At 49.3% G+C, this 18,920-nt stretch overlaps 1 protein-coding gene across 1 annotated transcript in view; it reads right to left on the minus strand.

Annotated features, from left to right (window-relative positions):
- Positions 1–18,920, minus strand: part of LOC130403222 (tyrosine-protein kinase CSK) — a 39,499-nt gene that overhangs the window by 6,019 nt on the left and 14,560 nt on the right. Inside the window, exons 2-7 of the mRNA XM_056607471.1 lie at positions 12,856–12,929; positions 10,791–10,904; positions 10,217–10,329; positions 6,622–6,841; positions 2,195–2,288; positions 164–229 (exon numbers count right to left, since the gene is read on the minus strand). Coding sequence (XP_056463446.1) covers positions 164–229; positions 2,195–2,288; positions 6,622–6,841; positions 10,217–10,329; positions 10,791–10,904; positions 12,856–12,870 — 622 coding nt within the window. The 5' untranslated portion in view covers positions 12,871–12,929. The remainder of the gene's footprint in view (positions 1–163; positions 230–2,194; positions 2,289–6,621; positions 6,842–10,216; positions 10,330–10,790; positions 10,905–12,855; positions 12,930–18,920) is intronic.

An 18,920-nucleotide genomic window follows, 5' to 3' on the forward strand; every position in this document is an offset into this window, starting at 1 on the left:
CACACTCCATTCTTAACAGAGCAGAAGGTATTTAGCAGAGCAGTGAGAACTGCAGAACAGCGTAACGGCTGTCTCACCCCTACGGTAAATATTTCCTTTGGTTTGTCGCGACACTAAGCAGAACTCTCCCCAGAACCCGTCCTGCTCCAGCACACGCCTTTACCTCCGAACTCTCCTTTGCCGATGGTCTGGATGAGTTTCAGCTCTTTCCTGTTTAGAGACCAGCCGCCTGTAGAGAGAGAGACAAAAACCATCAGTCCTCAGCACTGACCCTCACGCCTCTGAAGTTCAACCCAACAGCGACCACACAGAGAAGACGGTCGCCATGTCACACATCAAGCTGGGCGGGATCTTCTGGATATCTTCCAGACGTAGTGTGTGTGTGGTGTGGCTTTTAATGCAAGGAAGCCCGAGTGGGAGGGGCCGGGTCATCCCAGTGGACCACTGCCCTGCGAGTAGCCCCTCAGAGTTAACGTTCACAGGACTCTCAGGCAAAGCAGTAGAATCCAGTATGACTGATTCAGGGTAACTGCAGCATCAGCTGGGCTTTAATGTGCTGTAGCACAGACAGAGGTTTGAACAGATGGGTGTTGCAGTTTCACTTGGCAGAGACTGTCAACAGTCGGCCATTAACGGGGAAACCGAGCTTGTCGTGAAATGACAGAAAGAAGAAGAAGAAGTACGCGAGTCCGGTGTCTGAGAGAGGTGGGTGCTGCTGTCCTTCAGAACCACGTTAGTGACCGCCAGCCGCTCAGATCAGCGTGTGGGTAAGCCTTGATTACCCAGAGGACTAGTGTTAGTGGAGCTTAGGAAGGGCACCATACCCCTGGCAGCTGTGTGTGTGTAGAGCAGTGTACGGCCGAGGTGTGTGTGTTTCAGTGTGCGTGTTCGCTTTAGGAATGTCCTTCTATATGCCCTTACATGCCAACCTCTAAGCGGGACATTGTGTGTGTGCGTGCCCGTGTTTGTGTGTGTAAGTGCCGGCGCATTTGTGCAGGCAGAGAACAGTGCGAGTCTGAGGTTGGTGTATGTGTGTTTGTATGCATGCATAAGCGTGCGAGAGGACGCAGGGCGATATATCGGGCTGGGCGATATATCGATATTTGAAATATATCGATGTTTTTTTCAAACGAGATATAGAATGAGACGATATCGTCAACATCGATAGTTTAATTTGCGTTGAAAGTACAGCATAATGTATCCAAATAACAGCAGGTCGAACCGCGACTGCCGCCTGCAATTCCGTAACTCTGCTTATCTCTCTCCCGCTCTGCCTCCGGCACACACACACACGGCCCGGCCCCCCTTCCCCTCACCTCACTTTTTTAAATCCCCTACGGCGCGAAACATGGAGTACGCCGGCAAACGCGGCGCACAGGAGCTTGTATGTAAGCGGAAGACAAATGGCTACATAGTTTGGTAGAGTGCTTCAAATCTGTCGCAACTCAAGGGTCGAGTACGACCAACCTCTTCCATCACTTGCAGCAGCACGTGCTCAACATGCTAAAAAATGCGTGCAGCGAACCAAAATCTTAAGCTGTCTCGACATCAATTATTTTTATTTTACATACAGATAAAAGGCAGTAGGCTACATTAATTGTCCCAAAATGATTCCGGACACCCGCCGGATTGTCCGGGGGGTGTCCACTCCGGTGGAGATCAGCTCCGGCCGCTGTTGCTCCATGTCACAATTCAATTCTGCGCTTCAGATTGATGAGGAAGTGAAAGAACCAGAGACGTCGAAGAACCCGACAGTCGGGTTCTCGGTCAGGAGATATATTAATAATATAATTATTATTATATTAATAATATAATTATTATATATAATATTATATCCCCTCCCAATCAGCAAGGCAGGTCAACAAATATCAATATTTATCTTATATCTATATTCTGCTTGAAGATATCGAGATATGACTTTTGGTCCATATCGCCCAGCCCTAATGCACGTGTATGTGAAAGTGTGCATTTGTGTGTGCACAAGGAGAGTGGATGCCAGGTTTGTGTGTGTGTGCACGAGGAGTGTGTCGTGTGTGTGTGTGTGTGTGTGTGTGTGTGTGTGTGTGTGTGTGTGTGTGTGTGTGTGTGTGTGTGTGTGTGTGTGTGTGTGTGTGTGTGTGTGTGTGTGTGCATCAGGTGTGTGTGTGTGTGTCTCAGGTGTTTGTGTGTGTCAGTTGTTTGTGTGTGTTCTTACTCCTGGAGAACTCGTCCTGCGCCGCCACCGTTCCCTCCATCAGCTTGGGCTTGATCAGCTTGGTACACAAGCCGTCGGCGTCTTTGGTGTAGTGCTGCGGACACACACACACACACACAGATTTAGTTCACCAGTCCCTGTTGGAGACGTGTCGCCCACCGCGGTGGGTCGACTCTACAGACGGGGGGAGCGAGGTGGGGTTTGGGTGGAGGTGCAGCCGCTGTGAACTCAATGTTCCTCTGGGACGACGGAGGACGGAGCTGAAGCGACGCGGGGTCAGGACGGATTAGTCCTGAGGCCGCGAGGACCTCGGCAGAACCTCAGCTCCTCTCCACGGGTCTCAGGAGACGCACATCGAGACCGGGGGAGACGCGTACCAAGGTACAAGACGAGGAATGGAACAAAGTAACGTGGGGCCTGTTGGGGACACGGCCCGCAGGCTGCACTTCGTGGTCTAGTGCCGAGTCACAACACAGCACAGGCCTACAAGTGCCATGATGCACTTTGGGACGTAAAGATGAAGTTGTTTGCACTTCCTGCACAATTTATGTTCCGTATGCAGACTTATTAACCACTGACAGTTCTTAAGTGCGTGTGTGCGTGCGTGTGTATTTCGTTGTAGGTATATTGTTCTATATCGGAGTTCAAGGTTTGCGATTTGCCCACACAGAGGGGGGGGGGGGGGGGGGGATTAACGCAGCAACCAGCAGAGGGTCGGGGGTTATTGATGGGGATCACTGGGTGAAAGGTCGGCCCTTGTTGTCTCCCTCCCCCCATCGGATCCACGACAATATCAGCCCACAGCCAGTCCTCCTTCTAAAGATGGTCACGGTGCGGTGTGAGGTTCATATTGACGCGAGATCAAAATAGAAGCGGACCTATCGACCCAGTGTCAGACCACCCCTCCTATACTGAACCTATAGAGACAAGGAGGAGGAGGTGAGATGAAGCGCGGGAGAGGAATTAAGACGTTCAAAGATCTAGAGGAGGATCAATAGTAACGTACAAATCTGTTGCAAGGTACCGATTTTGGAGAAAGCGAGATACAGACAAAGAGGGAGTGAGGTAGACAGACAGACAGGCAGACAAAGAGAGAGAGACAGACAGAGAGGTAGACAGAGGGAGACAGAGAGAGAGACAGAGACAGAGCGAGCAGACGTTGTAATTCAGATTGAACAGCCAGGAGATTGATCGTGGCTCTTAAGCAGGCGCTCCAACGGTGTGATATGTTTAATTAATGCAGTAGCATTCACCTCCCAGAACCATGCTTAGCGTCCTGGCAGAGAGGGGGGGGGGGGGGGGGGGGGAGATTAGGTTATTCATGCTCCATGACTTCCTGCTGGGACCGGTCGAAGAAGGCGCGCCGTTTTAGTACGATTCCCGACGCCCGTCGCCCCGCTGTGTGAAACGGAACGGTTGAACGTCTTCAAACACAGCAGCAGCGCTGGGTGGCGTCGTGGCTTTGGTCTTTTATACAGTGTTCCAGCCACCCTAATGAGACGCTCCCGCGCGTGTGCAGAGATTTCAAATGTAGAAATTACATCATAAACCAAGTCAAACATTAGCCTGGATCGTGGGAAATTCAAGGAAATTATGCTCTACTTTGAAGCGATTCTGCTCCGGGACACACATTCTGTAGCCGTTACAAATCTTTCATGTGCCATGAAGATTTCAGGGGGATATGCAAATTAACCCTCAGTGTATAATATTAATATATTTATTACTTGTGGTAATGTTACCCTCTTATTCATTCATAAAATAAACCATAGTAGTTTTTAAAATACACTGATTCTTAAATGTATTGATTGGGATTTCAAACGGAAGATATCTAAATAAACTGGACTGCTTAAATTAATGATATTTAAGTATTAAACAGACGCAACTAATTAATTGTAATCCCCTTGCTTCCATGAGTTAATGTTGTAGCTTTTAGTTTTAACCACCAGTGGGCAGCAGAGTGCCGAAACAGAACTTCCTTCTAGAATATACACCAATTACACATCAAGTCATTAAGACCAGCGCTGCCAAGATGCTGATTATGCACAGTATCAATAATCACAGACCAGTTCCTTACTACTGCCAAAGGTTTATCTAAATGCAGTAAAATAAATCTGTATTTCACACTGGCTTCCAGCAGAACATCCATGTAGTATTAGGATTATTCATAGTAGCAGCATCTTGTTCGGTTCACAGCTAGTACCCACTCACGCTTCATGTCCAACACCTTCTTAATGCACAGAGCCGGGCTGACATCAGGGTACCTGTAATACCCTCAAAGAAGACTCCACAACGCTCAATTCCCCTCAATGTAGACAACATCACCGTCATTTACATTTACATTCAGGGCATTTAGCAGACGCTTTTTTTGACTTACAACAAGTACATTTGTCAAAAGAAGAGGAACAATATAGCGCTTTCGGTACAGTAAGGAAGTTCATAGAACCAAGTGCCAAGCACTGACAACTGCTAGGTTAACCCATTCCCCGCATACATGGTAGCTAGGATAAGATGCTACAAGATGACGAGTACTATTTTTAAGTGTCAGGACCTACAACATACAATAAGTGTGTACATTAAGTGCCAGGGCGTACAACATACAATAAGTATGTACTACTTTTCAGTTTGAATCAGTTTCCCATCCGTCACTTTGGGTTTTTGAAGCGGGTAAACGGATCTGCGACTACGTTCATAACCCCGACCCGAGAACAGACTTGAACCTCTCCCTGTATCGGTTCTCTGCCTTGACGGGTGTGTTACCCAGCCCAGCCCTGGACTGGTTCCTCTGCATTGTGGGGGGAGGGGGCGGTTAGGCAACAGCAGCGTGGCCAGCGTCGACATAAAGAGGAATGCCAGGAATCCACTCTCAGCCTACTATGGAGCGCAGAGACGGAGATGACAAGGGAGGAGAGCGGGAAGAAAGAGCGAGATGAAAAGGAGGCGGGCGAGAGAAGGGCGGTGATACGGCCAGCAGGAGGCGAGAAACAAAAAGCGAGAAACAAAAGAAAAGGGAAATGAGAGGGGACAGACGACAGGACGTCTAGTGAGGCCCCGGACCAGGGGCCCAACGTGGAGCCAGCGAACGCCTTCTGCTGCGTAAGGTGGGAAGACCCTTTGATCCCCTGCCTCCTTCACCGCTCTCAGAGGGGGAGAGCAACGTGAGCGGATCTCAACAGCCTTAAAGAGCCAGTGAGCCCAATGGTTCAGCTGGAATGATCTTAAAGAGCCAGTGAGCCCAATGGTTCAGCTGGAATGATCTTAAAGAGCCAGTGAGCCCAATGGTTCAGCTGGAATGATCTTAAAGAGCCAGTGAGCCCAATGGTTCAGCTGGAATGATCTTAAAGAGCCAGTGAGCCCAATGGTTCAGCTGGAATGATCTTAAAGAGCCATTGAGCCCAATGGTTCAGCTGGAATGATCATAAAGAGCCAGTGAGCCCAATGGTTCAGCTGGAATGATCTTTAAGAGCCGGCTTGACTACATATCAATCTTAAGAAACACAACAGCTCCATTTTGGTCATTCAGGTTTCACAAATACCACAATCCCCCGTTTTATTTTCCATTGATTAATCTAGAATTGATAATACAACTAAAATATGAAACAGATAAAATCGCTCATAGCACGCCATCCAAAGTGCTGTTTTCCTTAAACAAGATCAAATATTTGAATCCGGTGTTCATGTAAATGTCATTGGAATGCCTTGTTAAATACGGAAATGGGATTTCAGATTTTCTTTTCATGGTGACAGGAAATATAATTGAAGAAACATTAAGAATGCCAGAAAATAATGAGGACCCCGGGCAAACATGTGCCCTTTAGTGACAAAGAAATACGGCTGACATTATAAACCTGAGGGCAGTAAAACGTTGCCTTTTACACGCGTGTAGCATGTTAACATGATGAAGGGTCTCTGGAACAGGGAGGACATGTGTAGCAGAGCATGGTACTGGTCCACCATGAAGAGAATTAATCTCTTTCTCTTCTCCTTTCTACATTCCAGTAGTGAAGAAATATGTTAAAAACAAAAACAGTACTGACCCCTCAAACTCGAGACCCAGTCAACGCTGGGTCAATATTTCTTCACCACGGGCAGATAACAAAGCACTCTGCCCTTACCTGCAGCCTGACCAAAGCACATTAACCCGGATACGTCTGGTGTTTTCAAAATCACCCAGATGGACACAACGTTAAAATCTGATTAGAAGTGTCTGCAAAGTCTGCATACAAGACCACCGTAACCCTGAATAAAAAGACGATGCCGGATTTAGCTCCTGATGGAAATAACAAATCACAAAACGGGTGAATGATTGGATGAATGAGTGAGTGAGTGAAGGAATGAATGAGTGAATGGATGGGATTTGGCACCAACAGACATAACCAGATAAAGCTGGCTTCGGGGCCAGCCAGTCGGGACTCGACTCCGTCCCTCACCTCCACGAGCTGCATGAGGTTGCCAAAGAACTCCTCCTCGTCGATGCTGAGCTTGCCATTGTGGTAGATGATGCGGTAGTGCTCCACCTTGCTGTCGCAGCTGACGCAGAGGGTGTAGTCGCCCGGGTAGTTGGTGCTCTCCCTCACCAGGAACAGGCCCGTCTCCGGGGGGTACAAGAGCCGCTCAGCCTGCTCCCTCGTGATCTTACCATGGAACCACCTGGGGAGGAAGAGGAGGAGGAGGAGGAGGAGCAGGAGGAGACAGAGGAGGAGGAGGAGGAGGAGGAAGAGGAGGAGGAAGGAGGGCGAGGATGAGCAGGAGAAGACAGAGGAGGAGACAGAGGAGGAGACAGAGGAGGAGACAGAGGAGGAGACAGAGGAGGAGACAGAGGAGGAGACAGGAGAGGAGACAGGAGAGGAGAGGAGAGGAGGGTGGAGGTCGAAGGAAGAGTGGGGAAGGAAGAAGAAGGATGAGAGGGAGGAAGAGGAGGAGGAAGAAGAGGAGAAGGAATAAGAACACAAGTCTGAACCCCAGGTCGGCCCTAGCCGTCCCTGTCCGTGTACCGTTGAGCCAACACTACTGACCAACACTGCTAACCCAGTTCTCGGTTGCCCTGGATCCAAGGTTTGAGTTTCTGCCAGAATTGCCACTGAGCCCCGAACACGTCTCAGTGAGGAGAGGTGAACCCCCCCCCCCTCGGAGGTGGCAGGTAGCCTGGGGATGTGTGTGTGGGGGGGGGGGGCTTCCCCCTTCCTGTTATCCTGCCATAACAGGAAGCGAACAGGAGGAACACGGCTGGGGCCGTCTGGCAGGACGCTCAGAGCTAGGCTAACCCCATCGTAGCGGCTGGGAGCGAGGCTAACCCCACCGTAGCGGCTGGGAGCGAGGCTAAACCCACCGTAGCGGCTGGGAGCGAGGCTAACCCCACGGTAGCGGCTGGGAGCTAGGCTCATACACTGCAGCAATTATGCTTCTTTTGGGAACATAAGAAGAAGAAAGGACAATAACATTCGCGATCTAATCTCCTCTGTAAAACACCACCTCATGATGATGATCAGATATAAATAAATAAAATATCTATCTATCTATCCATCCATCCATCCATCCATCCATCCATCCATCCATCCATCCATCCATCCATCCATCTATCTATCTATCTATCCATCTATCCATCTATCTATCTATATATATCGTACAAGCATGAAGTAACCATATGATCACACATCAAATCTTGCGTTCAAACATCAACAGAGACTTCTTAAGGATTTCATCCCTGTTTCGATGAAGGTCGCCATGTTTGACGTCTGGTGGGAGCTCTGAAATTATCGCTGAATATCCTTTTCTCAAGGTTGCTTTGAAAGCAGTCTAGACCCACACTCCCTCTGCAGCAGCAGGGAGCCCCCCGGACCCCCACGGACCTCCGAATCACCCCGGGCGGGACCGGACACACCAGGTGATTTATGTATTGCAATATCAGCCGAGCGAGACGACTGCACCAGTGCCACGCAGCGCAATCAGCAGCGAACATCACAGTGTGATGTGGCCTGAGGGGCCGCAGCCATCGGTACCGGGTATTAGTGGAAGGCTTTCTGGGAACGCTGACCACACACATCGCGTTACACCTCTCTTCCCCTGAATTAGACGTTGACCTTTGCTCATATTTTTAGCTGCCATTTTGTTCCTTCCCGTATGCATAATATATGCATACGGGAGCGCCCCGTCTGTCCGTATCCCCAACGTAACTAAATATACATTTCAAACGTTTTGGCTTCACATCCAATATGAGGGCCCCCTCCCCCCCCCAGGCCAGAGCCACCGGCAGAGGAGATCAAAGGACCACCGAGAGGAGGAGAGCACGTGTGAACCGGCCCCGCCACCCAGGCCCCCCAGCAGCAGCGTGGGTCAGACGGTGGCAGACATGCCCACGGGGGGCCATCTGACAGGCCGGCTGGCCAGTGGGCGCTAATTAAATCCCCTTATTGATTCTCCCCGGCTTCCTCCTCCTCCTCCTCCTCTGCCCTGTAGAGACAGACCGGTGCAGAGAGGAGCAGAGCGTGGGCCCCAAGCCGGGGGCCCAAGTGCGGGGGCCCAAGAACGTTGGGGCTCACTGCTACCTCCAATGCTACAAGGTAAACCATAGCCATGGCCTCCGGCGACAGCAGCACCACACCACACCCAGCCATCGCCTGTAGCTACTGATGAATGTTTGAGTGCCAGCCTTCTGAGTCACCACTCGGGCATGAACTTCCTCTTCTCCACAGCCATTTCCGCCAGTTCACCTTTCCATCAAAACACAGCACATTTACATATGTTCAGTTTCTCAGTTCCCCACAAGCGGAGCGCAAACCCGCGATGATGACATAATCACAGCCCCCCCCTCACCCCCCCCCCCCACCCCACCCGACATGTTTCTGCTCCCCCCTCGCCGGGCCGGCACCCAGCTGGCTCGTGGGATCGCTCACTTTCACATGATCCACTCAAATCCCCATGGATCAAATCAGATACACCGTGTTCACAGCTCGGAACACAACCCAGTGGGCACTGGCCGAGGATACCGTCTGCGACGCCAGAGACCGAACCAGACACCATGGGGGCGCTGTCATTCTGTCCCTTACACCCCCGCCAACCTCCGCCCATAAGCCTGATGTCCCCGCCACAGGGAGGCGATAGAGAGCAGCTTAATGAAATAAGAGATATCCAGGAAGCACCAGAGAGATGAGGGGAGTGTGCGTCCGTCTGCACACAGAGCCCCTCTGTTGCCATTATGTAAGGCCGTGTAAAGGGAGAGGTCCTTCCCAGACACATCTGCTAGCAATTCATTACCCAGTCCGCGGGCGAATAGCAGTGACTGCAGGGCCCGTGACCCCCGCTGACCCCTACCGCCATGGAACCACCGGCCGGCTATGCGCTGACGTCAGCTGCGGGGGTTTGATGATCAGGAGACGACTCACTTGCTATGCTGGTTCCTGGGCAGGGAGTGGGCTGCCATGACGACACGTTGCCTGACCCGTGTACTATTGGACTGAGTGTCTTGAACGGGAATCGACCATCCATCACCAGATAGCTTCAGTGTTCTCCTGGCAGAGTCCGTTAAATCAACAGAAAGCGGATCCCTCTCTAGATCTAATCAGACTAAATGACATTAATATAAATTACCCCAATAGTCACTAGCAGTCGAGTCGGTAAACACTTTAACATTTGGTCACATTCTGCATTGACCTACTTTCAGAGGACCTCCCCACCCCCCTCATAGGTCACCTTCCAACATGTAGCTCGGAGCTTTAGAAGAAGCTTCGTGGCAACCATCTCTGGTGGAGATGTGAAACGAGGGCGAGGGTTACACAGCTGCACCACTCTGCCCTCCCACTTCCTGTTTGGGTTCCTTCACACAAGCCTGTCGTTACAGTTCCCCCTTTGAGTCCACCTGCTGCCCACACAGAGCGGGCAGGGAAACCCCACCCAGCCCAGCCACCATCCCCACTAGAGGACCGAGCCCTGAAGGCTAGAGGAGATAACATAGGTGGCAGGTCTGGTAATCAGCTGGGATTGGCTTTGAGGCCAGGAGAGTGGGGGTCAGGGTTCAGGGGAACTCACGGCATGAGGCTGAGCTTTCCTCCTGACTTCACGCCTTCTCTCTTCTGGACATAGTTGGCCGGGATGGTGCCCTCTCTGGCCCCCGTGTTCCTCGCTCGGTACCAGTTCGGATCCTGGAGAGAGAGAGAGAGAGAGACGGAGAGAGAGACGGAGAGATAGACCGAGAGAAACAGTGAGACAGAGCCACACACTTTTAGCTGTAGCTAAACTTGCACTTACACTGCACTGGCGGGTATTTGCTCAAACATAGGGTTACAGCCGACTATCAGGCAAAGAGTATTGCTTCAATCCACAGTTTCGCCAGTCTACTAGCAAGTATCCTCGAGCAATGCCTATCACCTTCTTACCCCTACTAACAAACTAACTAACCAAATAACTAACTACTACTGTGCCTGATTTCCCTGGAAGTCACTTTGGAGAAGGGTTTTCTCTGACTACAGTAAATCAGTAAACAGTTCGCTCCCTAGCTGGCACCCCGGTCTCTCCAGGGACCAGGGAGAGGGTCTGACCGGGGTCTATGCGAGGGTGAAATCTGCGTGGGTGAAATCTGCGCGTGTGAATGGGCCTCGCTCACCCTGGTGACTCCGATGATGGTCAGCACGTCTCCCTTGGCGAAGGGGAGGTCCTGTTCGTTTGTGGCCTGGAAGTTGTACTTAGCTACACACTCTGTGCCAGTGGACCACGGCACCTGAGGGGAACACCAGACAGACGTCACCAGACAGACGTCAGCACGGGGCTCTGAGGGGCCGAGCATGTGGGCCTTCCTGAACAGGGTTTCCATTCAGGTGGGCGATACATGGATGCATATTGTTTCGCTTTGTTTAGAAGCACTATGTTACACACATGAACAAATCATACAGGGACGGTTCATAGTGTCAAATATGATGAGTATAGTAAAATAATAACATTATCTTTCATATTACATAGCCTTTAACCACACAGAGGCATAATTAGGGCTGGGTATCATGGCCAAGTTCCTGAATCAATTCGATTTCGATTCTGAAGGCTTTAAATCAATTAATCAAGATTCGATTCGATTCAATCCGAATCGGTTCCATCTGCTCCTAGATTGAATGATAATTTTCTTAAGTTGTAAGGAAATATTCTTTATAGGCTATCATCATTAATTCATCACTAAAATCATTAATTGTGACTAAAATCTTGTAGTTGTGACTGTTAATTAACATCCTTAGCAAGATTTTACATTCTATTCAACGTGATGGCCTGCCTAATTCATTATATTAATGAAATTATCTCCATGCAACCATGCATCTCCACTGCAAAATACTTTTTTTTTTTTGTAGGCTACATTAATGACAATCCAGGCAACTATAAACAAAACTGCCTCCATCTTCCTAAAAGATATAAATATAACCATTGTAAAGATTATACCATTTAAGATAAAATATTCAAGTATTATAAAACTCCTTAAATTCATATTTTTTCAACATATTTACAAAAAAAAAAAAAAAAAAAAAAAAAAAAAAATCGATCTCATGCCCTGTGAATCGATAGCGTGAAATTTAAACGAAATCGATCCAAAATCGATTAAATCGATCTTTTTACCCAGGCCTAGGCATAATTAACCTCAGTTGGATCTAAATCGTACCGTTTATGAATTCATAGGAAGACGTTCATTTATATATATTAATGTGTGAGAAATACCTCTTGAGTACCACGTGAGATGAATCATTTATTCTGGCCCGGGTCTATTTTCACCCTCTTTCAGAGAACAGATGTGTCTCAATTTAAAGGCGGGCTCTACTCCCCTCAGCGTGGAGCGTCTCTGACCTTGGGAGGCGGTTGCCATTGGTTACCCGTACTATTGGCCTGATCCGACAGCGAGAGCTTGCTCTTTTTGTTGCCGTGGAGTCTTTAATTGGCCCAGGGGAAGAGCAACAGCTAGGAGGCTAATGTGTAATTATGTGTGAAGGTGAGGCGGAGACAACGGAGGATTTGGCTCAGAGACGGTTAATATGAAGGCAACGCCGAGTCTGTGAGTGCATATATATATATATATATATATATATATATATATATATATATATATATATGCACTCACAGACTCGGCATTACCTTCATATTAACCGGTGGTAAATATTTCACAATTTACCACCTCTCGTTTTGAAGGCTGAACAGACAATTTGACTGCAACTACTTAGCAGGTGTCCGTATATAAGGGGTTAATGCACAACCTGCAGCCAATCAGAATCAAGTATTCCCCCAGACTGTTATGTATGCAAATGAGTGTGTGTGTGTGTGTGTGTGTGTGTGTGTGTGTGTGTGTGTGTGTGTGTGTGTGTGTGTGTGTGTGTGTGTGTGTGTGTGTGTGTCCTACTGTATATTTACAACATATTTTCATTCATTTGGTTAGATTGGTATGCTGATTGTTATTGGATCCCAATGTATGTTTGCGTGTGTATGTTCGGCCCCTTTGTCTAACAGAGTGAGGCTGGGACAGAGCTAAATCCCCAGACTGACACAGAGCCTCATAAAGTCTGGTTACGTGTCTAATGGAGATCATGCAAAGGCAGGCGGTGTGCAGACGGAAGCATGTGAGCCCAGCCGGCCGCACAATGGCTCCATCCAGCGAGGACGACAAACACACGGGAGGGACTGAAGCCCCCCTCCTCTCTCACCTGGACCCCAGACATGACGCAGGGTGGGGGGGGCGTCCACACTCGGGCTCACTGGTCAGCAGGTACCATGGGAGCTGGGGACACAAGAGGAGGAGGAGGGGGTTAGGATCCAGTCCGCTCGGGGCCAAGAGACACCGCAGGCACAGGCATTAACAGATAGAAGCGTTGATTGTTCACAAACGTCCATTAGTGCTGCAGCAGCAACATTTCTAATGATGCATCAGAAACACTATCACTGTGCTTCCCTGGAGGAGGACAACATAACAGCCGAGCATACATGGACCCACTTCTTAGTATGTAGGATCAGGCATTGCAGCGACGGAGCTCAACTCCGCTCTCTCCACTAGGAGCCTCTCAGTAGTGTTCAGCAGCCTCCGCTACCCCCCCCCCTCCTCCTCCTCCTCCTCATCTCCCCTCCTCCCCCTGCCTCACCACTCTCCCCCCCTGCATTCTCTTCTCCCCTTCCCAGTCCTCCTCCTCCCCTCCCTCCGCTACCCTCCCTCCCTCTCCCCCCCCTCCTCCTCCTCCTCCCTCCCCTCCCCCTCCTCCCTCCCCTCTCCCTCCTCTCTAAAACAGAAGGGTGTATTTTGGAGAGGTGACCTTGGAGTGTATCTGTATGAAGGGGGAGTCGGTGTAGCCTGGATAGAGACAAGCCTCTCCCTCCGAGGCTGATCTAGGGTGTGCTGTCGTGTGTATCGGGGGAGAGGCGCAGAGCCATGCTTCACCTGAAGGGGCTTCAAGTGGGACTATAGTGCATGAAGGGATGGAGGGGAGACGATAACACTATTTGAGTAACATTGTGGATAAATGGCTTAACTATACTTCTGATTTGGAAACCAGGTCTGCCATGACAAGGCTGGCAAAGGAACGGGCTACAGGTCAAACTAGTAGCCCAAAACTAGTCAACGTTGTCGACAGACCCTTTTTGTGTACCACTTTCGTACAACCACTGCTTAACGTCACATTACGTCAACAACGATTAGCCGACAACGCCACATGACTCCTAGTAGTGTGTCCTTTTCCCAGCGGTTTACTCCTGGTAACTTCCTGGTACTTTTGGATTTAAACGGTCATGTTATCGCTAAACAAACAGCCCACAGAGTGAGCACATGGTCATATACTGAAAGCATTGTGTCGGCCAGCAGTCAAGGGCTCCCTTGTAATAGAGATTTCAATATCTTCACTTGGTTAAATAAAGGAAAAATAATCCAAAATAAATATCACAACCTGCCGCTCTAATTTTGCAGGATATAGCCCACTGCAAGGTTTAGCAAGGCAGCATATCAAGAAGACTTTGTGTAGGAGAATATGCTTGTGTTCTGTTGTTTCTCTGCTGGCTGCGGACCAATCTTCTCCCCCATCTCCCTTCCCACAGGCACAGAGAACACAAGGCAGCGAAAGGGGAAGTGGCTCACACACATTTTCCGATTGCGTGTGCGCGGCATTTCCTGTATTACAATCCACGGTGATCCAGTGTGCTCCATCAAGGGGGAGGGGTCCTGCTCTTTCACCGGCCAACGTTCTCGCCAAGGTTAAGCTGGAGGCTGAACACTTCTGCTCACATTAGGACATGAAATGCACTCATACAGTTTAGATTCCAGCGTTTCCTCTGGGTCAAAGTGTTCCACCCTAATCACAGCGTAAACACGCTTTGATCCGCCTCCCCGATCGTATCACAGCCTTCATGTCGCCGTGTTTAGAGACCTGCGTTCGTCCCACTCCAAAGCCACCAGTGTTTTGTAGCACTTATACGTTCCAATAGGGGATGTTCATTTAATTTGTCAGTCGCGTGCCGAGAGCAAACGACTTCCATGTGTGGATGTCTGAAAACCCAACAACAATAGCTGGTGTTCGCTAAGGCACCCTGGGCTCGCTGGCCTTCCCTGATCACGTCCCCGACCCGGCTTACAGCACTGCCACATCCTGCACAGGGAACAGGAAGGGGCCTAATTGCAGAGTCCGTGACAACCAAATTTAGCCCCGGCTAGGACCGCTCTCTTCGGCGGAGACAAAGAACGTCTCTTTAGGCAGAAAACACAAACTAGCACAAAAAAACAGATGATGTCATCTATGAGTATCGAACACATGTTTGCAACAGCGCTGACACCAGTTCTGACTGGAAGTCCCCACAACCGTTCCAAACGTAACCTCCAGCCCGTCATCATTAGATCGAATGTGTCACGGACAGAGACTTTCTCACCGACCCCGTTGTGATTTCCACAGAACGGGTCAGGACTGGATTGTGGTGATGGTTTGGCACATGGCTTACCCCCCCCTCCTCTCTGGAGGCCACTGCAGTGTTAAGGAGGAGGGGGGGAGTTTACAGGATGGAGAGGAGGAGGAGCGGACGTTGGCGTCTCCACGGCGATGCTGCTCACCAGCCCACAGCGAGGCTCCAGCCAATGGGAGGAGGGGAACAGGGAAAGCTATTCTTATCGCGTCCCTCGTCGGCAGGAGAAACCCCCGGAGGCGAGGAGAGAGCCGCTGCATTACGCTCACTTCTCCCCCGCACTCTGAGGCAGTCAGTCAAGTGGCTTATGGCTCGGCCACTGAGCGCGTGTTTGTTTGTGCGTAATTACTGTATGTGTGTATATGATTGTGAAAGTGGGTGTGAGCGTATGCAAGGGCGTATGTGAGCATGTGCATGTATGAGTGCGTATGTGATTGTGTATGTGCGTGAGAGAATAAGACGATGTGCGTGTGTGAATGCGTGCGTGAGTGATCGTATGCGAGTGCGTGTGCTTGCGTTTGTGGCTGCGTGAGTACGTGCGTGTGTGCGCGAGTGCGCGCTGCAACCCACGGTGATGTGCTCAATGGACCCGACGTGTTACTACAGCTGGCAGGACTGCAGTGCCAGCAGCCCGCTCCCTTTGTTATCATCACCGTCCCCACGACGACACCGGGAGACTGCGTGGCCACAGCGCCATGGCAACTACTACAACAGCTGTAGGGAGCAGGCAGGGCTGTGATTCAGCAGGGCCCCGCTCTGAGCCGCGGCAAAGCCTCCGCGGTGGTTCTAGATAACGGTCATTAGCGGGGCCAATAGTTCAGCCTCAGCCGGATGTTGGTGGCCAGCTCCACTCAAAACAGATCCATTTATCTTCTGCTCTGCTGCAGTCTACCATGGTACTGTGCTTTGCTTTGTTCATATACGTCTGCATTTTCAAAAAGGTGAACGATTCATCAGAGAACCCTGATCAGGACTGAACTTTAAAGCATTCAGATTTACCGTTTACAACATCTGGATCAATGAGAATACTTCTGTTATGTAGTGAGACTATTCAAAGAGCGATATTTGACCACCATACAAGAGCTTCACCTTTGACCTACTGACATATCGACCAAACACAGAAACCCTTTCACATGAGGTGCAATATAACCACATCCCTAATGGCCATGAACGACGACGGATGAATCCATCAACAGGAATAACCAGAAGAAGGTCTCCAGCGTCTGCCTGAGAGCCCCCTCCTCACCGTTAGAGAGCAGAAGGATACGGTGTCGAGTATGGCGACCACCGTCCCCAAAGGATGGCTTTCCTGTCCTAGTCTGGATGCATCAAATATTGAAAGAAACCGAAAAAGAGTCTATAACGGGAATAACGGGATCCCATAAGGGAGCAGGAAGATAAAACACTAGATTAGGAGACGTGAACGCTGCTCAGGGTGAGGCGGTGTTTAGGTGTGAGGCACGGGCCAGGAGCCCCAGATGATCCTACAAAGGGCCCCTGCTGGCCCAGCCTTCCGCTGGGGGTGCAGGGTGCATCCTTATCCTCTCGGGGGACAGCGGGGCCCCTAATCGCCCCGTTTCATGTGGAATGGGGCCCAACTCACGGCAGAGCGGCACTGCACGCAAAACGGGGAATCGAGTCGGGCTTCAGTTTTATTTCTCCTGATTTATTTAAATTGTGCGTCTGCTCGGCTACACCGACGACAGCAGACGCTCGAATTCCAGGAGGAAATGTAATTTACAATCCCTAGTGACAACACTGTAGGGGCTGTCACACTCGGCCACAGACAGCCATTCAATACGTGCCAGTTAATGACATTCCCAAAGCTCGGTGCGTCAAGCAAACATATGAAGGCCGGGAAGCAAAGTGCTTACGGTTCAAAATACCAAACAAATCTCACGGGTTTGTCATTTCTCATCAATCTGCTTTTGTCTCAGCTAACGGGGTTGGGCATAGAATGGCCAGGTTGTTTCCCCAGCTAAATTGTACTCGAGCAGGAGGAACCGCATATATATTGAACCAAGAGACTCCTATTGCATATACAGGAAGTAACTTCAGTTCCATATCCAATATGGAACAATTCGATAGCATGGTTGACAGATGATACATTGGATTGATGAGCGACACACAATTAATAAACACACATTTTGTGATACATTTGCACTTTTAGAAGATGGGGTACTCATGTTAACATGCAACATATTTCCTATGAAAACATATACACCCCATACATCATGATAATTCCTTTGACTCACAGTATGAATGACGCCATCATGGCACACTACTGTAGATTTCCAACATGGGTCCTCTGACCCGAAACTGAAATAAAAGAGTAAATGTCGTTAATCCTAAAACAGCCAGCAGCCTGGTAGAAAGCGTTCTATTGCCTGTTTTGGTAAATAGCTGTGGTGTGCGTCCACACCGCAGGCAGAAAGTGTGAAAAACAGTGCGTGTGTGTGTTTGACACATTGGTGACTGACTTCCTTTAGAGCTTCTGGTGAGGCCTGCAACTGGGGACACACACCATACAAACGTTCACACACCAAACCTACACACACACACACACACAACGGGATCTGACAACACCCACTCAACTTAATGAATGAAAATAGTTAGTAAATATAGGTCACACACAGAAGTGTTTAGAAACTGGCTATTCTATTACGACTTTAATATGAAATACTATATTACATCATAGTTTTGTAATATTGTAGAACTGTTTAGTACTTGGCTCCAGTCCTCTAGATTATTACTACCACACACGATGTCGAACAAACATCAATGTTTATAAGTTTGTATCCTCCACTACATAATATTGCTGGGGCATTGCTCACAATCCTCTTGTGTTCTGTGTAGAAATACAATTGTGGAAACCTTCAGACTCTGGGGTTTTTGCATACGGTTTTGAGTAGTAACGTTCCGACAGCTTTGAACACTGAACAACAAGCGAGACACGCAGGACAACAAGTCGATATTCAAACTCAATCATGTCACTGGGAAAATAACACCAGACAACCATCTGACAACTTGACATTTCTGTCTATATTCATGGAGAACACTACAGCAACGAGGCGAACAGAGAGGAAGAATACACCGTGGACGTAGATAGGGCTTCAAATTCCACGTTAACACATTAATTATCGGAGATGATTCAGACCGATCGGATTCAGGGGGAACTGCAGCAATAATGAAGAACTCTGTTGTGCCAAGTACATTTCACTTCACACCATAATACTTCCTCCCCCATTGCACACAAAAATATGTAAACAAACACAAATACTGCATACAAAGCTTTTTCAATTCAATTCAATTCAAATTCAAATTACTTTATCTTTCCGTTAGGAACTTCAGATGTGGAGGAGCAGCAGGGTGTGTCCATACCAAACAGTACATACAATAAACAAAATAATTATTTTTGAATTTCTCTTAGGGACTCTGCGTTCCATGCCGATGTCAGGACCGCAGAGTCGCTCCCCACCTCCCGCTAAACACTCAAGACTTACTTGTTCCTTTGGATAAAAGAGTCTGCTAAATGCCTTAAATAATCCACCCGGTTTTACAGTTACATGTCTTTATTGATCAATAAGGCTGGCCGGAGGACTATCTATGTGCTGCCCCAGAGTAAGCCCCGTATCATGGTTTCCCCCCCCCCCCCCCCCCCCACCGATCGCCAATCTCTGGTGGGCACCGATGACGCTGTCCCGGGCCGCGAGCCCAAACGGACCGGCCGCCGACAGAGAAGCAGCGCTTTGATGAAGGAGGCGTCAGCTGACGGACGGCTTTGTGCGGACAGACGGCACATTGGCTGTTCTTTTCTCCTTCCGTGAGCCGGCCG

Source organism: Gadus chalcogrammus, chromosome 14 (assembly GCF_026213295.1).
Source record: "Gadus chalcogrammus isolate NIFS_2021 chromosome 14, NIFS_Gcha_1.0, whole genome shotgun sequence".
NCBI classification, from domain to species: domain Eukaryota; kingdom Metazoa; phylum Chordata; class Actinopteri; order Gadiformes; family Gadidae; genus Gadus; species Gadus chalcogrammus.